The following is a 26390-nucleotide window of genomic DNA, read 5'->3' as shown; positions in this document are numbered from 1 at the left end:
GTTGGGGAAAATTGTCAGCCATCCAACTTTTAATAGAGTCTAAGCATCTATTTGGATGCCTTTAGAAAAATCTTGGAGCTTAAAAGAGATATTTAATTAGATGTCATGTTCAGCACAATTTCAGCACCTTTAAGGGCATGCCTTATCTCTGCTAAGAAGAGGGGAAGATATAACAGAAACAATAAAGGCTCCAAAATAGAAAGGCCAACTAACTAGGTAGCACTTTTCACAGAGTAATGCCCAACGTATCCAAGCACGGACGTGTGAGAAAAACTCCTCCGCAGGGGAAATGGTCTGAGCATAGTTAACCAGAAACGCTTGCTTGCTAACCAGGCCTCGCTTCCACAACAGGCAATGGATTGGCAATGGATTATGGACACACAACCAGGCGAGTTACTGGTTGCATGAAGCAGCAGGGGAACTGTAGCTAAACTGAGCAGCACCCAGAGCTTGGAGAACCAATCTGAGCAAAGAATGAATGACATCTGTGGGAGCGCAGCAAAATCAAATGGGTTTTAGGCCTGAAGAGTAGAGGTGGTGAAAGCTGCACACTGAAACAGAGCAGTGTGGCCAGTGAATGAGAAAGAGGCTGTAGGCGACTGTGGACAACTTTAACTTTTTTTGCTTTTACAATAATTTTAAAAATGTTTATTTTGATGTGGCCAGTTTTAAAATGCAGGCAGTGACTTTTGATAAAGTACATTTGTAACTTTTCCACAAAGCTCTTCTTTTACAATAAATAAATTGTTCAGATGATAGGTATTATACTGGCTTTTTGTACCCTGTGTGTTAATAGGTTCTAAAATATATTTCACCTTCACTCTCTGTAATGCAATATTTTTTTTTTTTGTAAAACTTTATAAAAGCTATAAATTTAATCTTAAATCTGACTTCTAATTTGGGAAAAATACCCTTTTCAAGATCTTCCCAGTGGTATTGAACATTTTCCTTGGTAGTGGGCGACTGATGGTATTCATTACAGCTCATTCAGACACAGTATAGGAGAGAAACTGTGTATAAAATTAGTCTTTCTACATCATAGATACAAATAATTTCAAAGTTCACCAGTAAAGCAGCTCCTTAGAAAAAGGCTAGGTGAACCAAAAAGACCATTCAACAAAAAACAGATTTAATTAATCAGATCAACTTGGATGTGGGATTTTTTAATTAAATTTAACCCAGCGTAAAAAAAACACAAACAAATAAAATTCACCCAAAAGAGACAATAACAAAGACTTTCATTTAGACAATAAGTGAAATGGTGAATTGGCTCTGTTTGGCTGCAACAACACACACAACTTCATGGTGCCAAAAATGTTTTGAACTAAAACCTTTCTAAAGCATAACAACTTTAAATTATACACATTTGAAACCGGAGCACCATAAGTAAACTAATTCAGAAAAGCCTGATATGGAACTTCGCCCTATGGTAACAATGATATGCAGCCCACAGTTCGGTGTCATTTTAAATGTTTTATGTCTAGGAAGAATTCATTCAGCCCATACTGCTGACGATATTTTAATATTGCAAGAGCTGAAATGCTGCTTATTTGACCTACAGTTTACTGCAGGCATGAAGTGTTTTCATTTTGGCTATCTAAAGGTTGAACAACGTTTTTGACTCAGGGGTGTGTGTATAGTCAGTTCAATGTTTTCATCCCTCCCATGGAGGACTACGTCGTCCATCCACATCAGTCTCCACATGGTACAGCATGTCAGCCAGAGTGTGTTCGATCACAGCTCCCCAGCCCATGTCACTCATCTGAAAGTAATCAAACAATGACTCAGAGGAAGTTTCAAGATCATTTGGAGAAAGTTGGGAATCTTAAAAGGTATGAAGCTCTCACCGGCTGGTACTTAACATCCTTTGGAGGGTATTTGAAGTGGGGTCCAAAATTGACAGAAACCTGAAGAGGTAAGGGTATACTTAAAAAAACACAAACCCCTTTCCAACCTTAAAATCAAATAAATCATCAAATGTGCATGTGTACTCACTGTGCAGCTCTTGTATAGTGAGATGGCAGGGAAGTAGATGCCCTCAAACAGGTTTTCAAAGGCAACACCTTGGTTCACTCCATTTTTGTAGAAAATCATCTGAAAAACAAGAGCTGGGCCAATAAGAGGTAGGTAGTGGAAAATGACAGTAGGTTTTCTCCTCTGGAATTAATTTTGAAAAAATGTTCTAACCCTGCTGGGACTCATTGGTTTGAGGCTTTTCTCTGCTTTGTCCACATAGTCCTTCTCCTCAAAGTACAGGTAACTCTTAAACTTAATTAGTGCCTGAAAAGAGAAACTGGTTTTAGATCCAACTAGTCCAAGAAAGACATGAAAACATAATGAGGAAAAATAATATATATTTATATTATTTTATTTATTTATTTCTTTTTATTTACTCCAGCCTAGTAATAATACTGTTAATTTGTGTTATTTCTACAACACAAATTCTGGCTCAGAGGAACACATCTATCATTCCAACAGTTGCTGTTCCTTTAAAAATACTGGCAGTGGTATCCAGTGGTATAAATCTGATTGGCATTTATCTCTCTTGTATAAGTAACATGGGAGGTGGACAAATGAAACACAGCCAAGCTCTTGGGACCATTTTGATACAACTGCATGTGACAGAAATGCAATGCTGAACACAAGAAGAAATCAGAAGTGCAGCTGATGTAGCTGCGGTTACCTTGTCCTTGTATGTATCAGGCAGAGCCTTCGCTGTCTCTGTGTCTTCAGGCAGCTCTATGAAGAAGCCCAGTGTGTCTCCCTGACTGTAGCCTGAGGAATAATGTTTTCCTATTGACTGGTGAAACCGCGTCCCTTTTTTACTGCGCCAAGAGTAGCTGAACTTGTCATAACCCAGAGGCGCCTGCAGGTTACCTAAGTTATAAATAAGATCCAACATGTTAGATATTGTGGTATTAACATTTTGTCAAAGCAGCTGAGTATCTAACTCTATATTAGGGCTGCCAGATTATGCCAAAGAATGATATCCACTATCCACTCTGGTAAAGAGTGACAACACAATTTATTATTTAAATTGAAGGGAATACATATTAACTGAAACATGAGTAAGGACAAACAAACCTTAAAGCTGAAAGGAAAAAGAGGACCTGTTCTGATGTATATATCAATACATAATAATGGCAGATACTCATTAAAGAAAAATTTTGAGGTTTGTGAATTTCTTAGCCTCCCATCTAGTTAGGAGCCACAGAGGTGGCTGAATGCTGTCCCCGAAGTCACTACATAAGACGCAGTATACACTAGGGCTGGGTCATATCATACAGTTCATGGTAATACTGGTATAATGTTGGGCAACGATAAGAAAATGAAATATCGTGATAGAATATGGGTAAAACTTGCATGTGCAGTGCCTTTGTTTTCATAGGCACATGGCAGAAAAAGCATGGCGGACGAAAGCGGATCGTTGAATGAAACGGATGAACCAGAATTGGTTTGTAAAAATGTTGCAACTTCAGTGTGGAACTGGTTTAGCTTTCGTCCATCAGATACACAACAAAGTACTATTTTTGGTAGAGCATGCTAGCGGGCCGTCGTTATTACCGTGTTTTTTGGAAAATACGGCACACTTAAAATCAATCCTTTGATTTTTCTGAAAATCGACGGTGCCCCTTATAATCCCGTGTGCTTTATGTATGAATTCTGGGTGTGTTTACTGACCTGGAAACGATTTTATGTACACACTTTTATATAACTTTAATGCACATAAAAACAAAAACAGGTGCTAATGATCAACTGACCACTTTTTTTTCTATGCTTAAGTGCTTTCTATCCAACAGTCACACGCCGATGGAAACAATGGAGAGCAATTTGGGGTTAGTATCTTAATATCCCTGCCAGTCTTGTGACCTACTCTACCTCCTGAGCCAAAGCCAACATTAAATGTACATGTTGTGCATTTTGAACATGTTAATGTATATACAACTAATCTTTATTGTCCAAAAACTGAAAATTGCTCTGTAGTAAAAGCGCTATACAAATACAGGCCATTTACCATTAGATCGGCAGTAACAGCAGGTAGCCCCAATATAATTGCTATCTCAGGAGCACAGCTTTGAGAGCCCAAAGGCAAACTGAATTCTGATGTGCCAAACACATTTGCTTTGTCAAGGGTAGCTCTACAAGTCTCTCCTGCTACTCAATTTCTTTTCCTTAAACATAAATAAATAAATTTAAAAAATAAATACTATTCACATTAATATATTTATTACATAACAATCATGATAAGAGTGAGAAGCCAGAGATCCAGGAGATCTGAGCCCTGCATGGGTCCTCAAGAGTACAGAAGACCCAGACATCACCATGCACAGAGGACAAGACCCCAGGGCCTTAAACACCATAAAATCTTCCTGGCACCCTGCAAACCATCATTAGACATCACCCTAGCCTCACTTTAAACACCCTGAGCCTGACTTGGCAGTTCAGCTATAAGTCTAATGAACGGAGTGTCACACTTGCTCTTCAGCCGAGCACACACCTGACCGCCCCAAACCTGAATCTGTGGTCCTTTTGAGCAAGATTACTACTGTGACAAAATGTCATCACTAAGGGAAATCTAAAGGTCTAATGTAAGCCATTATTTTTTCTTTCCATCATTTCATTTTTTTCTGTATTAAAATTTGATTTTCAATTTGTTAGTTTTTGTAACAAACAATTGTTTCTATAGTTTTAGCTTTTAAATCAGAATGAAGGCTCTGGTTATCACAATACACTTAAATGATATTGACCCACAGTGATGACATTCCTGCCTCAATGCACAAAATATACATTTCTTTTAGTTAATTTTTCAGATACACTATATAATTTTCTTTAAATTAGTTTTTATTCTTTTACAAGTTAAGAAAAATATCTTTCCACACCCAAGTTTGTATTTTTAGTTTAGCTTTACTGAACTATGATAACCTTGTAAACTCTTATTAATCTAATCTACAGTCAATTGATGAGACTTTATAATTATATATTATTTTAATGCCATTGTATATGTCTTTCTACTTTTATAAGTGGAAAAGTGTTAGTGTTCGTCCTCCAGCTTCACTGTTTATGTTATGCTAACATAGCTGTGTCGCTAGCGAGCACGTAGCACATCATTATATACCAGCTAGCCCAACTTCAGTAACCCTACAAACGTCACTGCTGTTTAGTTTCCTATCTTCATTTATGTTGGAAGTGATAGCAGAGCTGTACGTTTGATTTTTTTCAGAAATCTCTCAGTCAGAACATGCTATATCATGCTTAGGTAACTGGCGCGCTAACTCCCGCTAGCTTCCTGCTAACTTCTAACTCCGTTAAATGTAATACATTTTGTTTTCATGGATGCCTGGAAGTTAAACTTCATAGTTACATCTGGTAAAGCAGCAATGCTGATCGTTTTATTAAAGATTAAAGAATTTAGACAGTTTACTCTTGGTGATGCTGCAGTGTTCGTTTGACCTGAAACAGCCGGGGTTTAGGACCCAGATTACTCCCAGATTTAAGAGCATCTTAGTCCGACAAATACGACAATAACAACGGCCGCTTGCATGTTCTGCAAAAAAATGTGCTTTGTCGTGTATCTGACGGACAAACACCAAACCAGTTCCACATCACTGAAGTTGCACCATTTTTACAAACCAATTCTGGTTCATCTGTTTCACTCAACAATCGGCCATGTGCGTATGAAAACAAAGGCACTGCGCATGCGCGTTTTACTCATATTCTATCGCGATATTTCATTTTCCTATCGTTGCCTAACATTATACCGGTATTACCGTGAACGGTATAATATGGCCCAGCCCTACTCTGTACACAAACTATATTGTAGATGTAAATGTAATCATATTTGTATGAGTACAAAGCACTACTGACCAAGTGGTTGAGACCAGCCAAGTCTGGCTGCGGTCTCTGGAGGCATGTCATCAACAGACACCTCAAAGTACCAGGCGCCTTTCCGGACGCCATGGGAAGCTCGGACCATTGAATAACCCTTCTCCCCAGTCACTGTCAGGCGGTCATCAGAGATCTTCAACTGAGGCGCTGCAACATAAACATACTTATTCATACACAGCATAAAGTAAAGTGCCATGAAAAGTCTTGAGTCACCTATAACCTCACTCCATTTTGTGTTCAAGGAACCGGACTTTTTTGTAATTTGTTTTTTAAAAGTGGTTTTGAGCAACAGTTGTACTTTCTGAACATCAAGATATTAAATACTTTTGGATTCAGTTTCAGTCTTTGTACTAGAAAATTTTCAGAGGAAAATTTGTTAAGCAACTCACCTATGAATGATTCAAACATTCATTAGTTTCTAAGTTGAGGGATGATTCAGTGTTGTGCCCAAGCATAACAGAAAACTTAGCAAAGGACCAACTTTCAGTTATATCTTTAGGTACTTTTTGTCCCTAAAGACATTGTGATCCTTATACCTTTAGCACAAACATCACATTGTCTTTCCAATATGATGTTTGTGGTTTCAACAGCATGTTTGGTTGGAATGGGTCCAATTTCACTGTAGGTAACAATTTTGCATCAGATGCCTGATAAACTACTCCCGAGGACTGCAAAAATGAATAACAAAAAAGCTGCCAAAGAGAGTTCAGGCTGTTTTGAAGGAAAAAGATATCATACCAAATATCGACTTTCAAACTTCTTGACATTCTACACTCTGCCTCATATAATGAATTTACATTTTCGTTGTCCGTGTTTCAATAAACTGCCTCAAACAAAATACAATGAACTCAAGGGTGGCTCAAGCCTTGTGCGCAGTATTGTTCATACGAAGAAAACAGAACGTCCTTGAAACCCATACCTCTGTCATGTAAGGCCAGCAGCACTCTCTCATACAGACACGCTCTGTACAGATCACCAGGTATGGGTTTGCCTGCCCAACAGTCCAACTCGAGCTTCTCTGGGTCTGGAGCATGCGGGTCTGGTTCTGCTAGGACATAACGGTAGCCATCTTTATTAAATGGGTGCTCCAGTGGGTAACCATGAGGAGGCAGCCGCTGAGCAGAGAACAGAGGGTCGCTGCAAAGAGATAGAATGACCAGTTGTAATTTAATGGTAGCATGCACGTGTTAAAGTTGCATGAGGAACAAAATAGATTTGCATTAGAAAAATGCATAGGGATAACTATGACATCTATATAACTATATATTTGTTATATATCCATAACTAAAATGCCCACAAGCTATGTTTTTTTTTTAAAATAAATTCCCCAAAATCCAACAAGGACAGGGGGGTCCAGGCCCATCCAGCCCCTCCACCTCTGGCAGATCCTCCTGCCTGCAGAGTGGTCTCCTCAAAAGTAGTGGGCATCTTCAAAAAGATGATAAGACCTCCTGCCAGCTAATCTGAGAAGTTTATCATATTGAGAATCAACCAAATGAATGAAATGAAAAGGATTTATTGGTTTCCTCCAATTCTTGAATACTTGTTTTCTCTTTTCTTCTTTCTCTTTCATCTTTAAGCAATGATTTATTAAATCTCCAGTTTTTACTTGGCAGAATGACCTTCTTAATTACTAGTATTAAAGACACAGGAGCATGATCGCTGACAGCTTTGGGTGTATCTAAATGTCTGAAACAGTGTCTCAACAGTGAGCTGCTGACTAGGTAATAATCCAGACAAGAGTAAGAGTGATGAACATGTAAGAAGAAAGTATATTCCCTGCAGTCAGGGTGATGATATCGCCATCCATCACAAAGTCCGTAATCACTCATGTACTGTTTTCAGCCCAAGTGTTGCTTTTTATTATTATTATTTTTAAATGACTGTCACTTACACTTTGGAAAGCAGTTTCTTCCGGCTGTCTACGTGGACCTGCAAAACTACCATTCAATTTTCTGGGACAGATTTTTTGCTTATATTTTGCCTTAGAGGTACAGGCTTCTCTTACAACAACATCACTCAAAAGTATGTACTTATATTGTGAAGTGGAGGCAGGGCAACATGCAAATTGTATGGAGAGTGCACAAGGCTGTTGGTTCTGAATGATTCTGATTTACTATGATATGCATGTGGTGAGAACAAAATAGATGTATGATTAACTGCACCAAGTATGTGCAGTTAATCATTTCAACAGTAATTTTGTGTGGAATCCACTTTTTTGCACACGGTAAGAACATTTCCTCGGAAATTTTAATAAATGAGGCCCAGTGTCCGAATAGACTTACCTAAACCTTAAAACTTAAATAGACTCCGAAATCAAACTCCCTTGGTTTCCTTTAACTGCAAACATAAACTAAGCTGGTTGATCAATGCTCACCTATTGCCTGTGTATCAGGGGGAAAAAGAAGAAAAAAAGCCTATGTTGACTTTGTCCCAAAGTATTTCCCCTGGACATTATGCCTGTCACTTTGAGGAATTCTTCAACCAGAATGGAAATGCTAAGTGCCAGTTTGCCAAATTACCTCACCAACTAAATGGATTTTAGCCATCACCAAATCATATAATGTAAGCAAAGATGCATATTTTATATTTGTTTTAAACAGTAATGGCCATCATGCAGGCATATAGCCAGAAAGCTATAACTTAGCTATGCAATATGTATTTGACATTAGTTGATTCATCACATTTAAATAAACTTTGCTGATGTTATAGTGATAACTGAGTATATAATAAACACAAGCCTCCCAGTTGTTATACATGATACATAACAGACAGAACATACAACAGTGCAATATCATAATACAGGACCGTTAGTACCTCCTAGTTCTCTTAGCTGCTCCTGCAGCCGTCCCCTCTTGTTGCTGCTGTTGTTTACGTTTGGCACCTCTTCCTTTTCCTGGGCCAGGGGCCAAAGCACCTTCAAGAACATAAGATAGATTATTCAAATGAACCCACACAGGCACACAAACAGCCAGACAGTAGCAAAGGCAATATACACTTAGATGCCAATTTCTCACGCAGTCCTGCAAGAAATTTTCCTTATGTCAGCTTTTCTCCCCTCTCATCAATCTCAACCAATATTCATGAAAGGAGAATTTATTGCAGGGCCGGCGTCTTAAATTAGCTTTCCATTAGCTTAGCTCTACCTAGGTGTGGTGGACATATAAAGACTTGCAGTACTGCAGGCACTAGTCTTCAGGTCTGATTACACCAACTGGTATTTACTGAACCTGACCTTAACTACTAGGTTGGTCTTTTCTTTCACTAGTTTGGTGCAGAAATCTGCAGAAATGACAGTGCCCTCCTGCAGTCCTGAGGGAACAGTCGACTCTGGGCTGACATGTTGACTGACAGTGATGACAAGGAGTTGTGGAAGTTTAACCACAAATGGACCTTGCCACTGTGGCACCACTGAATGAGGTACTGGAGATTATGAGGATCACTATGAGAACACCTCACAGCTCCTCATATCCAACTAGGAGGATGACGCATAAAATTTTCATTCCCCCTTGAGGTAAAGAGGACAGCGCACCAAACTCCCCCACTGCTAGGACAGATATGCAGAACGTCTGCAAATGTGCTACATTACAGGTTGAATATTACTTGGCTTGCTGTGGTAACAGAGAATACCAGCAAACCAGTTATTCCCAGCTGCTGGAAGAGGTATCAGTGTCACAGAAGGCATGTGTGGGAAAAGATCAAGGTGATTATAAAAATTTGGTGAACATAGGGCAGCATTTGCCCTGTTCTGCAGGGTCTGAACAGTTTACTCACAACATACAAATTTGGGATGGTCACTCATGTATCTCTGAGATGTCTAACGCACCAGGGAAACTGGTTTACATCTGTAGGACACATAATTTTACCCTGCCAGCAGGTATCTGAGGCGCCTGTTACAAGTACACAGTGCTGCCATTTGGCCAATCCCTTAGTTCCATTGTTTTTGTACACTGCACTGAAGCAGGAACAAAAGTGTCCTGAGGCAGTAGGCAAGTTTTTTTAGCTATACTTTTAGATGACTGGCTCCTTCTCACATGTCCAGAGCAGAAGGCTGCGTCACTGCTGTCACGATACATCTGACCTACCTGAGCATTTCTATAAACACAGAAAAAGTTGTCAACAACATAACTTTTCTGGGTTATCCGTGAACTCAATTAAATTATATTCCATTTATATATGACCAAATCATAACAACAACTGCCTCACTTTATATTGTAAGGTAAAGACCCTACAACAATAAAGAGAAAATCCCAAGAATCGAATGAACCCCTTTGAGCAAGCACTTGGTGTCAGTGAGAAGGAGAAACTTCTTTTTAAGAGGAAAAACCCTTCGGAGGAACCAGGCTCAGGGAGGGGCAGCCATCTTTGGCAACAGGTTTGGGGTAATGGGAAGTATACAGTTTAAAAGACACTCAATTTCCTTTACTAAAGTGAAGGCATTCAGAGCGTGCCTCATTCTTTACCACCTGCACAAATGGGTACCTTCAGATTATGCATTTGTTACTGGGGCTTATAGCATCAGGTACCCTAGTAGTCTGATTCAGCTGGGTATAGAGGAGAGAGTTTTAAGTGCTGGGTGTCATATCTCAGACCTAGCCCAGTGCACAGCAGAAAAGAGTAATTGTAACAGTAGAATGCACAATAGCATTATGCCATTGGTGACATCCAGCTTTTCTGACGCAAGGAGTCCCAGTGGGCACCGTGCAGTCTCAGAGAGCAGTCACTGTGGAATCAAGCTTGTCCAGCTGGGGCAGTTTACAGGAAGGGTAATCAGTAAATGTTCAAATGTTAGGGGGAACTGCATTCACACTGGTTACACAAGCTGAAAAGTGCAAGAGCCGATGGCCTTCCACAGGGTTTAACACCATTTAAAATGCTCTGGGATCCACCAGATCTCTTTAAAATTGTAAACAGAGGATGAGGATTGGTGTCACATTCCCTTTCCATGTCTGGTTTGAGTAGTTTTTTGTCATTCTTTTAAGACCTGATTGACAAGCACATTTAAAGTTTACTGGGCTGCTATTACTATTTGTCATGTAGGGTTTGGGGATAAAACAGCTGGCCAACCACCCTGCATGTCCTTTTCTGGGGGCCCCTTTAAAATGAAAACATTTTAAAGGGGCCCCCAGATGGCCTCTGGAGACTTAGCAGTGATTTGGGCCTCTGCAAGGGGAGAGCATTCATTTCCTAACGTGATTGGTTCATATGTGACTTTTATCTCTCCATGTCTCCTTTGGTTTTGTCTAAAGAATAATATGTGCCCTGTTTGCATTTTGAATGCTTTTTTTGTGCAGGAAAAAGAGTTTTTGGCAAAGTTCTTCAGCTTTTCATTTACTGGGTTGGCTTATCAGTGTTTATACGAGTCAGGGGCTGCAGGTGCCAGTGGGTCTGCAAGCTCACTTTACTTGTTGTCTAGCAGCATCCCGAGCCCTGTTTAAGGGGCATCTGTGCCACAACATGCTGGTCCTCCCTCCTCACGTTTGTCCAGACTGTGCAATAGAGCAAGCTATTTAAGGGTGAGTGGTTCAGCCCAACAGTTGTTGTGATCATCAGCAGATCAGGACTGGTATCATGCTTCTGAAGAATACCCAGCAATGTGCATCTCCAAGTGAAACATCTAACATGTGCTGCTTTGAGAACCGGGGCTACACAAGAAGTTACAGTAAGTTATGACTGACTTAGCTCAAGTGCTGTTGGTATAACTGAACCCAAAGGCCAGAGTACAGATAAAGCAGCAGTGAATTTGTGGACAGACAGCCATTGAAAACAAGTTGCAATAAATATGTGTAAATGACTTTAAAGACAAATGTTTGCTGCTCAATATTACTATTTGATATACAACTATTGAATACAACTATTGTTTCTTTCTTTCTTTCTTTTTTATAATAATATTGCCAAAACCACCACTAAGCATACACACACAAATGGAGAAAGCAGCTTATTCAGCATCTGGAGTACACAGGAAGGACAGCAGACACAAAAAGGCAGGAATTAGTCCATGAGTTATGTGGCATTTTCCAAATACTATGAGCCTCTAATGCCTCTTTCATGTGCCCTTGCCACATCTGTCTGGCAAAATGTAAATTAAATGGAACAAGACCTACTCATTTGATTCAACTCATTCCTCCAAACACAAATAGAAAGTCAGAATTAAGTGCTCTAAGGTAAACAAGAACTAACCAAACATGCCCACTCAATAAGTTTAGTGATCCAAGTGATGGCTTCTCAGTAGCTGCACATAACTCAGTTCTTATTTTTCTAATTTTTAAGTCAAATTTTTGTCTCCAATTCTAACGTGCTACTCAGTTGTTCAATATACATCTGGACATCTTTTACTTTACCTGACTTTACTTTTAACTAAATTATAGGTCTTTTCCACTAGTACCTAATCACATACCTGCAGTTTTGGTCATTTTCATTACAACTGAATACCACCAAATGTACATGGGGTCATTATAGCAACATAGTCGAAGGTCCCGTGACTCATTTGCATGCAACACAAACCCCACAACAAAGGAGGACGCTGAGTCAACGGTATACCTGCTGCTCAGTGTATGGCTTTTTGTCAGATTCTGGGACCACAGTGTTCTTATTTTTTTGCCCCCTCATTGCTGGGTTTCAAAGTTGGTGTTGATTTTCACGAAGGAGAGACACTTCCATCATTGGCACGAAGTATGTTGACGTCAGATTTTTGCCTCAGATTGCTTGGAACCCCAGCAGAGGTGGTACTAAAGAAAATACCTGGTACCATTTATATTGGAAACCCTACAAACCGAGTTGAGCCATGTCAAGCCAACCCAAGTAGGTACTAATGGAAAAAGGCTATTTGTGAACTACAGGTTTAACCACTGAATGTAGGTGTGAGCTGAAGTAATAAATGCATATTATAAATATCCCATTGCAAGTACAGCTTAATGCCAACAACAACTAATTTTTAAAATTCATTGTGATGTTAAAATATTTGATCATCACAAACTACAAACATTAAAGATTCTAATCTAGACATTATTTTCACAATTTCCATTTTATTTAGTGAACACAATTGTTCGGTAAATAAAATGCGAGAAAATAATTAATTTTTCACACTACTGTAGGATATTTTTGTAGATTGTTTCTAGAAATGTCTAAAACCTGTCATTTTGGGGTTTTTTTCCTTTGCTGTCAAGCTTATCTTTTTAAGGTAATTTTATGGCTCCAGACCTGTGACACAAAACTTGAGATGGAGGCAATTGAAGAGGATGAGGCTAATAAGCATTGGGTAAAAGCCAATAGCAAATCAAAAATGAAAATCTATTCTTGCAGCCATTGCACTTTGGAAGGGCAGAGTGCCATTACAGTCGGGAGATTTTGAAGGATTTCAGAGCTCATTAGCAGCAAGCCAGAGACAAGGAAGATTCACAAATGAGGGTAAAAGCTTTTTAGAAGGTGGGTGGGAGACCAAACAGATGCAGAGAGCAAACAGGGAGGTTACAACTGGATGTGGATGAAGTTGCCCTCAAGATGCTTTTTGGGGATCAGTTTGGGTTGGTTTGTGCTACACAGGAAAGTCTGATTGGAACATTTGGGCCAACTTCTATCCAGAGAAGTTATGACACACACACACAAACCCCACACTAATTACTCCAGATGCCAACACACCACATATTCACCTGAGAAAGAAGATCCACCTGGAACATAATGCACAGAATCACTATGGGAATCACATATCACACCATTTGATTGAGTTTGGGGAGTTTACAGCTCATTATTCATGTAAGGCTGATTTCACACCCAACCCATTTGGTTCAGTTTAGTCACACTCTTACGCCTTGATTATACTCTGTTGTGGACATGGAAAGGTAGAGACACAATGGCCAAGTAGTCATTCCTGTTACACTCAGATTGATGTTCACTTCTCTGTGGACAAGTCAGGTAGCAAAAGGGGGGAGAAGACAAACAAAAATCAATAGGCAGGCACATCAAGGTCTGCCCTGCCCTCACACTCACCATCTGATGGCAAAATTTATATCACTTGGACCCTAGCAAACCCTGGAGGACATGGAAATTGTAATCAAGGGTTTACTATGATAGATGCCAGCAGTTTGTGAAAGCTGTCAAACTCTGGTGCAAATGAAACCTAACCAACTCTGCCTGAAAAGGAGGGCCTTGGCATGTATCCAAGGGAATTTTATCCAGTTCTATGGTGAAAAAAAGCCCAATCAAAATAAAAACCATTTATGTTAAGAGTGACTGCAGCAGAGAAAGTTTTAATCAACACAAGCTTGCTCTAACGCACTGTACATCACTCTCCTTCACTGAGACCTCAGTGCTTGTATGACCAAGGAGAGAGCACGGGAAAGCAAGAAGTCATTTCAAAAGCTAGGCTTTTTTGTCACTGATGTGACCAAGAGGGATGACAGTCAATCAAGATAAGGTGGTTAACTTGCTCAAAAAAAAAATAAAAAAATCTCTAGCCCCAAACCTGAAAACATTACACCTAACCAATAAATGAATCCACAAACAGTGGAATAACTGAGCAAAAGCTTTAATTTTTTAGCAAAAGAAAAGTTGCTATTACATGCTTCTGCACATTTTGCCCAGTTAGTATAACAGTGACCTCTTAACAATTTAATGAATATATCTTCTCTTTCAGCTGCTCCCTTGAGAGGTTGCCATAGCAAATCACCTGCCTCCATCTCACCCCATTCCTAACATCCTCCTCTGACACTTCAATGTTCAGCATGACCTCCTTCACAACATTAATGGACCACCTGTGTGATCATATCTTTTCCTTCTGATTCGTGAGTACTCCTGATTATGTTCTTTTCTCTTGAGTGTGACTTATATATGGATATAAATATACATCCAACCCTGTTGGACATACGCACTAAAAACACTGAACCTCTTCAGCCATAATGATCCACTTGGAAAAGGAAATCTGTTGGGCATTTCTCATGGCCTTCAGACAATAATTCTGATTGCTACAGAGTTATAAACATTATATGCTGGCTGAGCCAGAGCCAGATTATAATGCCTGCAATAAGTTTCTTGTTAATGATGATAAACATGTCAATGTCGATAAAGTGCACCATCATCTGCTGTGACATCTCCGAAATGTTATCTTTACATGTGCAACTGTGAGAGTTGTTGCTGCATGCAGGATGACAGCTGTTAAATCTATCCAAAATGTCTGTTTATTTTATAATAATGTCAAGTGAACCAAAAACGAATCAAACTGTGGGTGTGAAACCACCTGCAAATATTTTAGCCTCTTTTTCTTTAACACACAATGTTATATAACAGGACTAATCTGTGCTTATCGTTATTACAGTTTGGAATATTGTTTTGCACCCTTACCATTGAGCCCACCAGCCATGGGAGTACCAGTAGTCTGTTTCTGTGTGTCATATGAGGGTCCAATGTTTCCCAGGTCCTACACAAGAAATACAATTTTTACACACTGTATTTAAAAAAAAAAGAAAAAAAAGAAACAAATGCCCCTCCAGTGTGCAACAAATAACAGAATAAAATACCTGGTCCAAAAGGCCAAATTTAGGGTACTCCTCTTCAGGGTCTTTACTGCCTGGATCAGGGTGTTCCTTCACCAGGAAAACATCGCGCTCTTTGCACTGGAAAATAAAAGTTCTACTCAATACTAATACTACAACATTTCAATAATCATTACATATTTATTTATATGAGGATACCTGGTCATGATATAGCAGTGCAGCAGGGTGGATAGTTATAAGAATGGTTAAACAACATTTCTATAAATACCTCAGAGTACACATAGATAATAAACTGGACTGGGTCAAAAACATCACTGCACTCTACACTATTTTCTGAGGCGGCTGAGGTCTTTCAACATCTGGTGGACAATGCTCAGGACTTTTTCGAGTCTGTTGTGACCAGTGCCATCCTCTATGACGTTGCATGCTGGGGCAGCAGGTTGAGGGTCGCAGATGCCAACAGACTCAATAAGGTCATCCACAAGGCCATTAATGTGGTGGGGATGGAGCTGGACTTCCTTAGGTTGGTGCCAGAGAGGCTGGCCAGTCACAGGAGCATGTTCAGTAAGACAGTGAGATTATCAAAATGCACCACTGAATGACACAGAAAATCATTCCTCCCATGTGGCTCTCTCTCTGTACAACTCCTCCATCTAATGTACAGTGCACACTGCAACAGTTACACCCTTTTGCACATGCTCTACAGTAAAATAACAAATGACAAAGTTTAACAGGTTAAAGGTAAATGTCAATCATATATATTTCACCTCTGTAATATTCTTAATATTTAAATTGAGCTATTTGTATATTTAAGTGATATTTCTTACATTTTTAAACTTTGTAATATATTGTACTAATTAATTAATTTAGTCTGTTACTGTTATTGTCTTGAAGCAACTGTAACCCACATCACTCCCTTACGGATTATTAAAGTATTCTGATTCTTTTCCTAACTGTGCTGTCTTCACATGGACATGTTTGTCTTTTGTTTTGTTTTTTAATAAAAAAAGAGAATTTAAAGCATAACTGCCTATATTTTCTGTGTAATGGACTGTAGCAGTCACTGTACCATCGTCTTCACTATATTGTTTGGCCAGGTGAGCTTCCCGGGTCTTTGTCGAGTTGTCATGCACTCCCAGTACTTGTCAATAAATGGGATGATATCCTGTAACAAAAGAAAATAAAAAGGAAAATTGAAAATTAATTAATCCTACAATTTAGGAGGGCTTCAACAAGTTAAAAAAAGGTAAACAATAATTCTTTCACATAAATGTCCATAAGCTTGAATTCTTCCCCCTGCTCCCTTTTAACAGGTTGTCACCACAGCGGATCATCTGCCTCCCACTTAATTTAGTCACTTAATTTATTTGTAAAGGATTTTACATTCAGCTCCCCTTCTGATGTAACTGGCCACATGTTTCCCAGCTTAAAACTGGTACAAAAGGTACACTACCGTCTGACCTCCCATGGCTCCTCTGAGATGACCATCCACCAGTGTGTGTTTATACATGTTTGTACTCATTTCCCATTATGATTTAGGAAATTAACTGGACTGGAATTTGTATAACACAAACCTCATTCACCCATTCACACCCACTTTAATACAGTTCTATAGTCTATCCTTTAACCCTTAGGAATATTGAAGGAGCTGGAGATGGCTCTTTTAGGTGGTAGATGACCTGCTTTACTGCCTGACCCTCAGTTTTCATATACTCAGTAATTTAAGTAAAGATTAGCATTACTCAGAATTTAAAACTGTTCCATGAACATCTACTATGTCTGGGATAGGAAGGCAACAGTTTGATACACCTACTTATAAGACTAATGGCTATCCTATAAGTGTAATATCATTGGAAAAGCCAAAAACAGTTACACGTACCTTGTCTTTAGAGAACATGGTCTTTGGATGCTCGTCTTGTGTTCTGGATCTCCATGTCAGGTTAGCAAGAGCTGTGAGACACATCTCTTTCAGGTCTGAGAAACCAAAAGCGTTTTGTCAGTCATTCAAAACACAGAGTAAGTTATGATCTTAAAGCTTCAGAAAGGTTATTAGCTGGTTAAAGCACATGGCACACATACTTGCTTGTTTCCTGAGAAAATATGTGTTACCACTGTGATGGCACACGTTGCAGTGAAACACATAATTGGTCATAAAGGGCAGACAGGTCCTGTAGAGGAGGAGAAAGACTGGAGCATGAAAGCTGTCAGGACCGTTACACAGCTGCTGATATTGTACTGACCAGCTACCGAATAATAGCTTTACTCTGTGCCGATGCCAAATGTGTCAGCGGTGAACCACTTCATGCACAAAGCACATTGCAGCTCCACCTCTCCCAGCTGCCTGCCACTTTCCTCATCTCCTGATCCAGTGAGAGCGTCAGCAGCCTCTGAGCCTTCACCAGCTGCCTCCTGAAATAATCAAACTCAGATAATTAAAAGCAAGAATTTACAAAACAAAGCCTTAGCAGTTATATAACTCAGTACCATTACCTCTTTGCCATTAGATGATTCAGTCTCCATGGTCGGTAGCACTCCAAATGCAGTTTCCCTGAACATCAATGGACAAATCAGATGACCGAACAATTATTATACATGCAAAAGCAGCCATAAGAGAACTGCAATAACAACATTTCTATTAACTTTATAATATAAATGTCTATTTTTTTTTTTAAAGGAAAACCAAAGTTTACCCATCCATGAAGGGATCTTATTTCAGCTAGTACATGCTCACTTGTTTACCCTTTGTTAGTTTTTATTTTAATCAAAAGCATACTGCTAAAGAAAATTGCTATTTTCCACATAAAGGTCTTCAGTTATAATTTCCAGATTTTACGCGTTTGTCAGCAGAGCACGCAGTGTAGGGTCTGTTGGTGTAAAGCTGCTTTCTCTTTCAAACTGGCTTTATGTGTCCGTCTGCGTACGCTTTTCGGTAGGTCAGGAATTTAAGCAGAATTTATGGCCGCTGAGCATTGAGCTATGCTGTCAGATGGAGGCGGTGTGCAATGTCTTACAACCGGTCTATGAGACACTCTCGCATGTGTTGTTGTTGGTCCGTTAGCTAGCGACGGAGAAAAGCGAAGTTAAACCTGAATAGAAATCGAATGCATAAAACAATAAAAAAAAGTGTCACTGCAACCACACTCTGTGCTACTCGTACTATAATTTTTGATATTTGGGTTTTGGCACGGTTTAATGGTCCCCGGTAAGCTCTATTCCGGTGTTGTACACGCTTGTACTACAGTGGAAATTATGGACCTGCAGATGCAGATGTTGGGAAACGTGTACGCGGATGGACACATTTGCGGGACCATAAATCCAGCTTAAACTCTAACATTAGCGTTTAAGCTGTAAGTTTAAGAAAAGCTAACGCTAGTTAGCAAGTTTAGCCAGTTTGCTAACATTGTTTCTGATAAAAACAGAACGTTAATGCTAATTAATGCGGGTTATATGTACACATATAATCCGCAATATGACCTAAAAATTCTATACAATCTACACAGACAATAAAACTGTTGCATCAGGCGCACATACCCTTCTCCGGACTCAGGTTCGGCTGCAGTAGCAATGCCCGCCTCTACCTCGGACGCCATGTTTCGAATCAATAACAACAAAAAACATCGCGAGAAGATGACAGCTTCCGGTTAGTGAATCAGCGCCACAGGAATTCAAATTTGTGAAGTTGTACTCAACTTGTATACACAAAATTACCAAAAAACAAACAAACAAAGGCAAACCATTCTCAATCAAAAGCACAAATTACATCCAGCTGTACATTTAAAGGGCAGCATAAACAATCATGTTAGGTTAAAGTTGGTTTTTTTTGTTTTTGTTTGTTTTTTTGTTCTCTATTCATTAGAAACAGTCGAATCGTGATTATTCTCTCTATTTATTTATTTATTTTTTTTTACTTTCACTATAACAGTACAACCATTTGAATCAACTTCAAGTCTCAGCCTAATAAAATCATTAATTGGAAAATTTTCATTTAAAATTTTAAAATGTAAATTGTAAAATCCATGTTAGGAGGAGTTGAAATATTTTAGTTTTCTAATTGTGGGTATCTGATCTAATTCAACAAGTTTAAAAATAGTCTTTACGTCTTAAATGAAATTTACTACCAGTCAAAAGTTTGGACACACCTCATTGTTTTTCTTTACTTTCATGAGTATTTACATTGGACCAGGTGACCCTGAATCCTCCCTTAGTTATGCTGCAATAGACATAGGCTGCCGGGGATTCCCATGATGCATTGAGTTTTTCCTTTCCAGTCACCTTTCTCACTCACTATGTATTAACAGACCTCTCTGCATTAAATCATATCTGTTATTAACCTCTGTCTCTCTTCCACAGCATGTCTTTTATCCTGTCTTCCTTCTCTCACCCCAACCGGTCGCAGCAGATGGCCGCCCCTCCCTGAGCCTGGTTCTGCCGGAGGTTTCTTCCTGTTAAAAGGGAGTTTTTCCTTCCCACTGTTGCCAAAGTGCTTGCTCATAGGGGGTCATATGATTGTTGGGTTTTTTTCTCTGTATCTATGAAGCGCCTTGAGGCGACTTATGTTGTGATTTGGCGCTATATAAATAAAATTGAATTGAATTGAATTGAATTGCAGATTCTCACTGAAGGCATCAACACTATGAATGAATGCATATGGAATTATATAGTAAAGAAAAAAGTTTGAAATAACTCAAAGCATGTTTTATATTTTAGATTCTTCAAAATAGATTGCTTGATTACTGCCCACACCTGGCATTCTCTCAATGAGCTGCATGAGGTAGATACTTGAAGGAGTTCCCAGAGATGCTCAGCCCTTGTTGGCCCTTTTGCCTTTACTCTGTGGTCCATCTCATCCCAAACCATCTTAATTGGGTTTAGATCAGTTGATTGTGGAGGCCAGGCCATCTAGCACAGCATTACTCTCCTTCTTGGTCAAACTGGTTCAACTAAACGCAAACTGGATGGGATGGCATGTCAATGCAGGATGCTGTGGTAGCTATACTGGTTCAGTGTCCCTTCACAATGTCACCAGCAAAGCATCCACACATATGTTTCTTTGGATTTTGAGTGTTCCTTGTGCTCACAGACTTGTTTTTCTCAGCAAAATTAACCAAAAATTCGGAATTGGCTTATTCCCAATCGACTGGCAACAAAGATGACATTACCTAGGGTGACCATATTTAGACTTCCAAAAAAGAGGACACTCGGCTCAGTCTTGAAGAACTTTAATAATACTGTTTGTTTAAAGAAAATTTTAACATACTTAAACGATGTTCTCTGTGCGGTTAACTCATTCACTGCCATTGACGTCTATAGCCGTCAATGGCAGTGAATGAGTCAATGGGTTTAACTCATTCACTGCCAATGGCTGGCAGTGAATGAGTTAATGAATGGTGAAATAAAAAATATCATATAAGCTTTTACAAGTCAACAAGTGCAAAAAAAGAGGATGGTTGGTCACCCTACATTACCCTGTGGAAGAACGAATGGAGGAAGCAAAAGTGACGAGATAGGGAATGAGGTCAACAGGTGAGGTGGAGCCCAGCTGATGGTTGGGGATGAGGCCCGCAATGGCATTGAAGGAGGAAACTATCTGGAGCCTGCCACTGGAACTGAAGGTGGAGACCCTCTGGTGGCCTGGCTGGGGACCAGTGACAGTGACTAGAACCCACCAGTGGTTTAACAGGAGAGTGGGGCTGACTGAGAAGACTCACAGGATATTCTGGGAAGGCAAAAAAACCCCAAAAAACATAACCCCAAACCCACACAACACAGGGTGGTCTGGAGATGCCAGAGGCTGGGGCTGCTTGTAGAGCATACAGCCAACCCTTCTGGAGGCAAGGACTGCAGCTGTTCTGGCTCAGGATTCACCGGTCTTGGTCTCGAGACCACTTTTACGTGGTCTTGGTCTTGTCTTGGTCTCGACGGACTTTGATCTCGGTCTTGTCTTGGAATTGCTGTCTCAGATCGACATAGTGGTCGGGAGATTTGGAGTCAACAGTATCCATGACACACAATGTAACGTTCGATAATGTGTCATGCACAAAAGCATCAGCTCTAAGAGCCGTGCTTAGAGAGTGCTTTGTAGTGAATCCGAAGAGTCGACTCCCACTGAGCGAGAGCCGGCTCCTCACTTAATTTCCTTTCGCTGCTCAACTCTCACACAGTGGCTCAGCTATGCTCCAATCACTCCATATTTTGGCCAATCACATGCAAGGATATTGGATAATATCATTATGTGAAAAACGGAGAGGATGAGAGATGCGACAGTCAAGTGGAGCGTGCGTCTGTCTCCTCAGTAAGTGAGTGAAACAGTAGACAGCGGTGAGGAGGGCTGTGAGAGTGCATCGCAAAAACACATAAATATGCCTGACACCCGTAAACGAAGCAGCATCTGGCTGTAGTTTAAAGACTTTTTTATCTCAGTCTCGTCTCGACTTTGTCTTGGTCTTGACTCGGTCTGTCTTGCTCTTGGTCTCGATACCCTCTGGTCTTGGTATTGTCTTGGGCTTGGTTTAGGCGGTCTTGACTACAAGTCTAATATACACAGGAGGGTGGTAGGGCAAGTAAAGACCGCTTGGGAGAACAAGACACAGCAGGAACAAATTAGGCATAATGAGACATTGGAAGAAAAACTGAACATAAGATATGCAAGAAAAGGAACCATCAAAATAAAACAGGAAGCATAAACACTTAAACAGATACTGACACCTAGACAAAAAGTAAATAAACAAGGATGAAACACAGAGAGAGAACAGGAGTGGAACAAATGTAAGGTAATTTATGACTAAACTAGAAACAAAATAATACAATGGGGAATTAATAGGGAGCAGAGTAGAGCATATGTATAAGAAACTTATAAGCACAACTGACAAACACAAGGAACCCAAAGCATAATTAATGCTGAGCTCAAAACCATTGCTGTTAGGGCTCTGTGTGCGGAGGGATGGAGAGGAGGATCCAAATGTAGGACTCGAACACTGAATTGAAACTCAAAAACCTCAGCTTTATTGCTGGTGAGAAAGCAAAACACGAACTGACACTGAATCACTGGAAACTGAAACACACAAGCAAGTCTGAGGGTACAACGCAACACTGAGCAAAGGCAAACACAGGGCTTATATACACAGGGGAGTAATCAGAGAATGGAAAACAGGAGGGAGACACAACTGGGAGAGATTAGGGCTAACAAGACAGGGGGAGTGAAGTTAGACATACTGACATAAGATGTAAACCTTCAAAATAAAACAGGAAACAATACACAAAGATGCAGACTAAGAAACACGGACTTTACATGGGCAGAACTAAACCTAAACCAGAATAAGCTGGAACATACTAAACATCATCGTCATCATCATCATCATCATCATCCTCATAGCCTGACACAAGATCAAGATCAAGAAAATAAACAAAAATACAAAATCAAACCAAAACATGAAAACCCAAAATGCTGGGTCAGAACTGACCCAGAACCGTGACAATTGCATGCCAGGAGCTTGAACATAGCTCAGAACTAAAGGCATGAAAAAACACCAAAAGAAACCGGTTCAGGTATAATGAAATAAAGACCCATAAACCCAAAGAAATGGCACCACAAACATGCTATTTGCAAATTCCAACAGTTTTTCTAATTTTATTGTTAATGCATTTACAACAAGTGTCACAGAGGAGTCCACAATTAATCACTGGTTATAGAATGTTTTTGTATTTAATTTCAGAGATGCATTTTCAAGACAAATCTCAAAGGATCAAAAGGGGGGGGGGGGATTTTCCAACAAGAGGTAGAGGTCAGCATTTCCCTGATAACAAAAAATGTGTTAATAATAATGGATTGGATTTATATAGCGCTTTTCAAGGCACCCAAAGCGCTTTACAATGCCACTATTCATTCACTCTCACATTCACACACTGGTGAAGGCAAGCTACGGTGGTAGCCACAGCTGCCCTGGGGCAGACTGACAGAAGCGAGGCTGCCATATCGCGCCATTGGCCCCTCTGGCCAACACCAGTAGGAAGTAGGGTAAAGTGTCTTGCCCAAGGACACAACGACCAGGACAGAGAGCCCGGGGATCGAACCGGTGACAGATGCGCTTCCCAACCCCCTGAGCCACGGTCGCCCCCAACTGTTAATGAACTGTCGTCTGTGGAGACAATGAGGTTCCATTGAGACAAAAACTGATATTCTCTGGGGAATGTCAATTAACGTACATGCTGTGGGCACAGCTCCCTCTAAGACATTTGGGCCCTCATGCAGACCTTGTGGAGAAATCATGCACATGAATAGCCAGCTGGAGGTCATTTTTGTGGCAGTGTATGTTCTGTACCTCTAGACACAAAAGAGCAGATACTAGTGCTGCAGCTTAGCTGATACCATTTACAGCTCTGTTGAGCTCTCCTTGTTAGCCTGTCACTAGCAAATTCTTGAGACTGTGCTGAGAGACACAGCAAGCCTTCTTCCTATGGCATTGCATGAATGCGTCATCCTGGACTACCTGTGCAACCTAAAATGGGCTGTATGTACTGTAATCAAAACTAGAGAAAAATCAGAAGGAATAAAGAGAGAGAAATGGTCTTTGGCCACTTTTCTTTTGGTGTAGGTTTCTGTTTCCTTCTATTTCGCTGTGAATCTGAGCACTACCTGTTGTCAACTATATCTGGACTGAAACACAGTTTTTCTGTCTACAACTGGCCAACCTTCTTGAGGTGTCTGCAAGAAAAAGTGGACCTGCCTTTCAGTGTGAGTTAAGGTTAAGGTACCAATTGGTTTAATTCATTCTGTTTTGTTTATAAAGATTCTTGGCACAGAACACTTTGATTTGTAAAACAAATTATTCAAAATTGCACATAATTTTTGTCATCAACATTCTTACAACAACTTTGTCACCAAGAATGTTGAAATAGGGGCAATTGTTCTCTTTTGTGGTCTAAATGTATTTTAATTGTTGAAAGTGGACATGAAACACCACATGTAAGGCTAATTTACAACACGAACACCTCCTCTAAAAAACTGCCATAGATTTAACACCATCCGTGAAGCTGGATTTAAGACATAACTGTTTACAGATTAAGTTTTTAGAACATGTTTGGCACCATTTTCTGTTTGTACAGAATGTGATATCACTGGGTTGGTTGGTTGGTTGCTGTAATCAACTTACATTAGTTAGTATTAGCTATAGTGACATATAACTTAGTGGGGGGAAAAGGAAAACTAGACTGTTTTCAACAGAATGTTAATATATACAGTAAGGAAAACAAATTGTGGGTAATCCTCAGAATAACAGAGGGCTTGTGCTGGTTGCCCATGAGAATTATCCATTCTACTTTGTTGCTGTTTGTCATAAATGTAAATGCTGAAAAAAGGGGCTGTTGCTGCAAAACTGACCTGACCCCATCCATTCATCTAAAGAACCCGAGGAGACATTACAGAGGTCACATATGTTGCTTCTTTTTATATTTCCAGCAGAAAACATACTTTTCATTTCATTGTAACACACCATTTGTGGGTTCATGAGAGGATGAATGCGTGAGTTGAGGGCTGCTAGTGATCAAAATTTCATAGAAAGGAAACATTTTTGTATATAAAAATGTAGCAAAGAATATAAAAAAACAAACAAATCAATTTAATTAATACTCGCTGATGTCTTGTTAGCTGCAGTTTTTTTAAAGTAGCTTTTCTATCAGCAGATGGACTGTTTCATTCAAAAAGCACACACATGTTGATAACAATTTCTCTCTACTTTTGTTTTTCTCTTCTTCATTTTTTGTTTATAAAGACAACACTAGAGGTTCACACAATGTTTCCTCTTGAATAGGGATGCAACGATACCAATTTTTTCAAACCGATACGATACCGATACTTGGATCTGAGTACTTGCCGATACAGAGTACAGAAAAACGATACTTCTACCGCACACACACACACACTCACGCACATAAATACAATTAATTGGAAGACAGGTGTTATTATATTCCCTGCCGATAAAAAAATAAAATCTTAATAAAAATGACCACAAAAAAATTTCAAGTGAAAAATAAGCACTTCTGTTAAATGATTGCAGAGTCTCCACATTGTAATTTTACAAAATATCACTGAACTATTGGCACTGTCTTGAGCTTTCAGAATAATAAATAAACACTTTTGTTTGGAATAAAATAAATACAAATTAGGTTTGAGAATAGAATAAACTTTTAAATTATTGCAGTGTCCATATTGTAAACAAACAAACAAAATAACGAAAGTATTTGGCATTGATGAACAAACTCGTCATCAGTCTACTGTGCCGTTAAACCAAAGACTGACACACTGCTTGTCTTTACCTCTTCAGAAAGTTTTGGCACCATTATCTCCCTGATGTATGGGCAGTTGGGAATTTCATATCGCAGCTCGAGTATGCTGAGAAGACAATGCAATTCTATATTTTCCACGACCGGCATTGGCTGGTCATCCAGAGCGATAAAACCTAAGTTAAATTTGGCTGTTTTTCGGTCCACACTGCTGACATTTTGTTTAGTCTAGCTACAGCAGCCTCCAGTTTCTCTTTTTCATCTGGAGTCGCCAGTCTCACTCGCCTAACCCTGTGCCTGTTTAGCGCGGAATGTCCCCCTAGTGGCCAATCTAAAAAACTACAACAGAAATGACAAGCCACCCTCTGATTAATGAAATAAGTTGGTATCGGTTCATGGTATCGGTTAACTTTTACGAGTATGAGTACACACACATTTTACAGTATCGGCCCCGATACCCGATACCAGTATCGGTATCGGTGCATCCCTACTCTTGAACACTGGGACAGAGTAGCAGCTCATGCTTGACATGGATAGCAAAACCTTTGCACGTCGCTTGTGAGTCACCAAGCCACAGTTTGAATAACTCCTTACAAAGCTGCAGGAGAAGAGCTTACAAAAAGAACCCAGTTAAGAGCTGTCGCAAGAGTTCCTGTGACAAAGAAGGTGTTGATGTTCCTGTGGTACATGGCCAACCAAAATAGCTTCTGGGAGATCTTAGACAAGTTTGATATGTCA

At 39.7% G+C, this 26390-nt stretch overlaps 1 protein-coding gene across 2 annotated transcripts; it reads right to left on the bottom strand.

Moving 5' to 3' along the window:
- Positions 1-1119: 1119 nt before the first annotated feature.
- ash2l (ash2 like, histone lysine methyltransferase complex subunit) lies at positions 1120-19009 on the bottom strand. 2 transcript variants are annotated; one of them, XM_005753065.2, is made up of 17 exons: positions 18906-19009; positions 17865-17922; positions 17638-17783; positions 17454-17542; positions 17254-17348; positions 16444-16539; positions 15399-15494; positions 15223-15298; positions 13536-13553; positions 8704-8803; positions 6806-7023; positions 5866-6033; positions 2684-2877; positions 2188-2280; positions 1996-2094; positions 1848-1907; positions 1120-1762 (listed from the first exon to the last, which is right to left on the bottom strand). In XM_005753065.2, exons 1-17 carry the CDS (start codon positions 18962-18964, stop codon positions 1655-1657), a joined length of 1773 nt encoding a protein of 590 aa, XP_005753122.1. In that variant the 5' UTR covers positions 18965-19009; the 3' UTR covers positions 1120-1654. The 2 variants fall into 2 exon arrangements, with proteins under 2 accessions (XP_005753122.1, XP_005753124.1); XM_005753067.2 differs by lacking the exon at positions 13536-13553 and having other exon boundaries at positions 18906-19008.
- Between the last annotated feature and the right edge of the window lie 7381 nt (positions 19010-26390).

The sequence above is a fragment of the Pundamilia nyererei genome, unplaced genomic scaffold, assembly GCF_000239375.1.
Source record: "Pundamilia nyererei isolate P.nyererei 1_Seehausen unplaced genomic scaffold, PunNye1.0 scaffold00398, whole genome shotgun sequence".
Lineage (NCBI taxonomy): Eukaryota > Metazoa > Chordata > Actinopteri > Cichliformes > Cichlidae > Pundamilia > Pundamilia nyererei.
This window is presented reverse-complemented; position numbering and strand designations above follow the sequence as displayed.

Bases quoted from the DNA above. Each gene is read 5' to 3' on its own strand.
- ash2l (XM_005753065.2), bottom strand. From the start codon at position 18,964: ATGGCGTCCGAGGTAGAGGCGGGCATTGCTACTGCAGCCGAACCTGAG. The intron at 2,095-2,187 runs GTTAGAACATTT...CTTGTTTTTCAG, and splicing joins AACCAATGAGTCCCAGCAGG to ATGATTTTCTACAAAAATGG. The intron at 1,908-1,995 runs GTGAGTACACAT...TTACCTCTTCAG, and splicing joins CACTATACAAGAGCTGCACA to GTTTCTGTCAATTTTGGACC.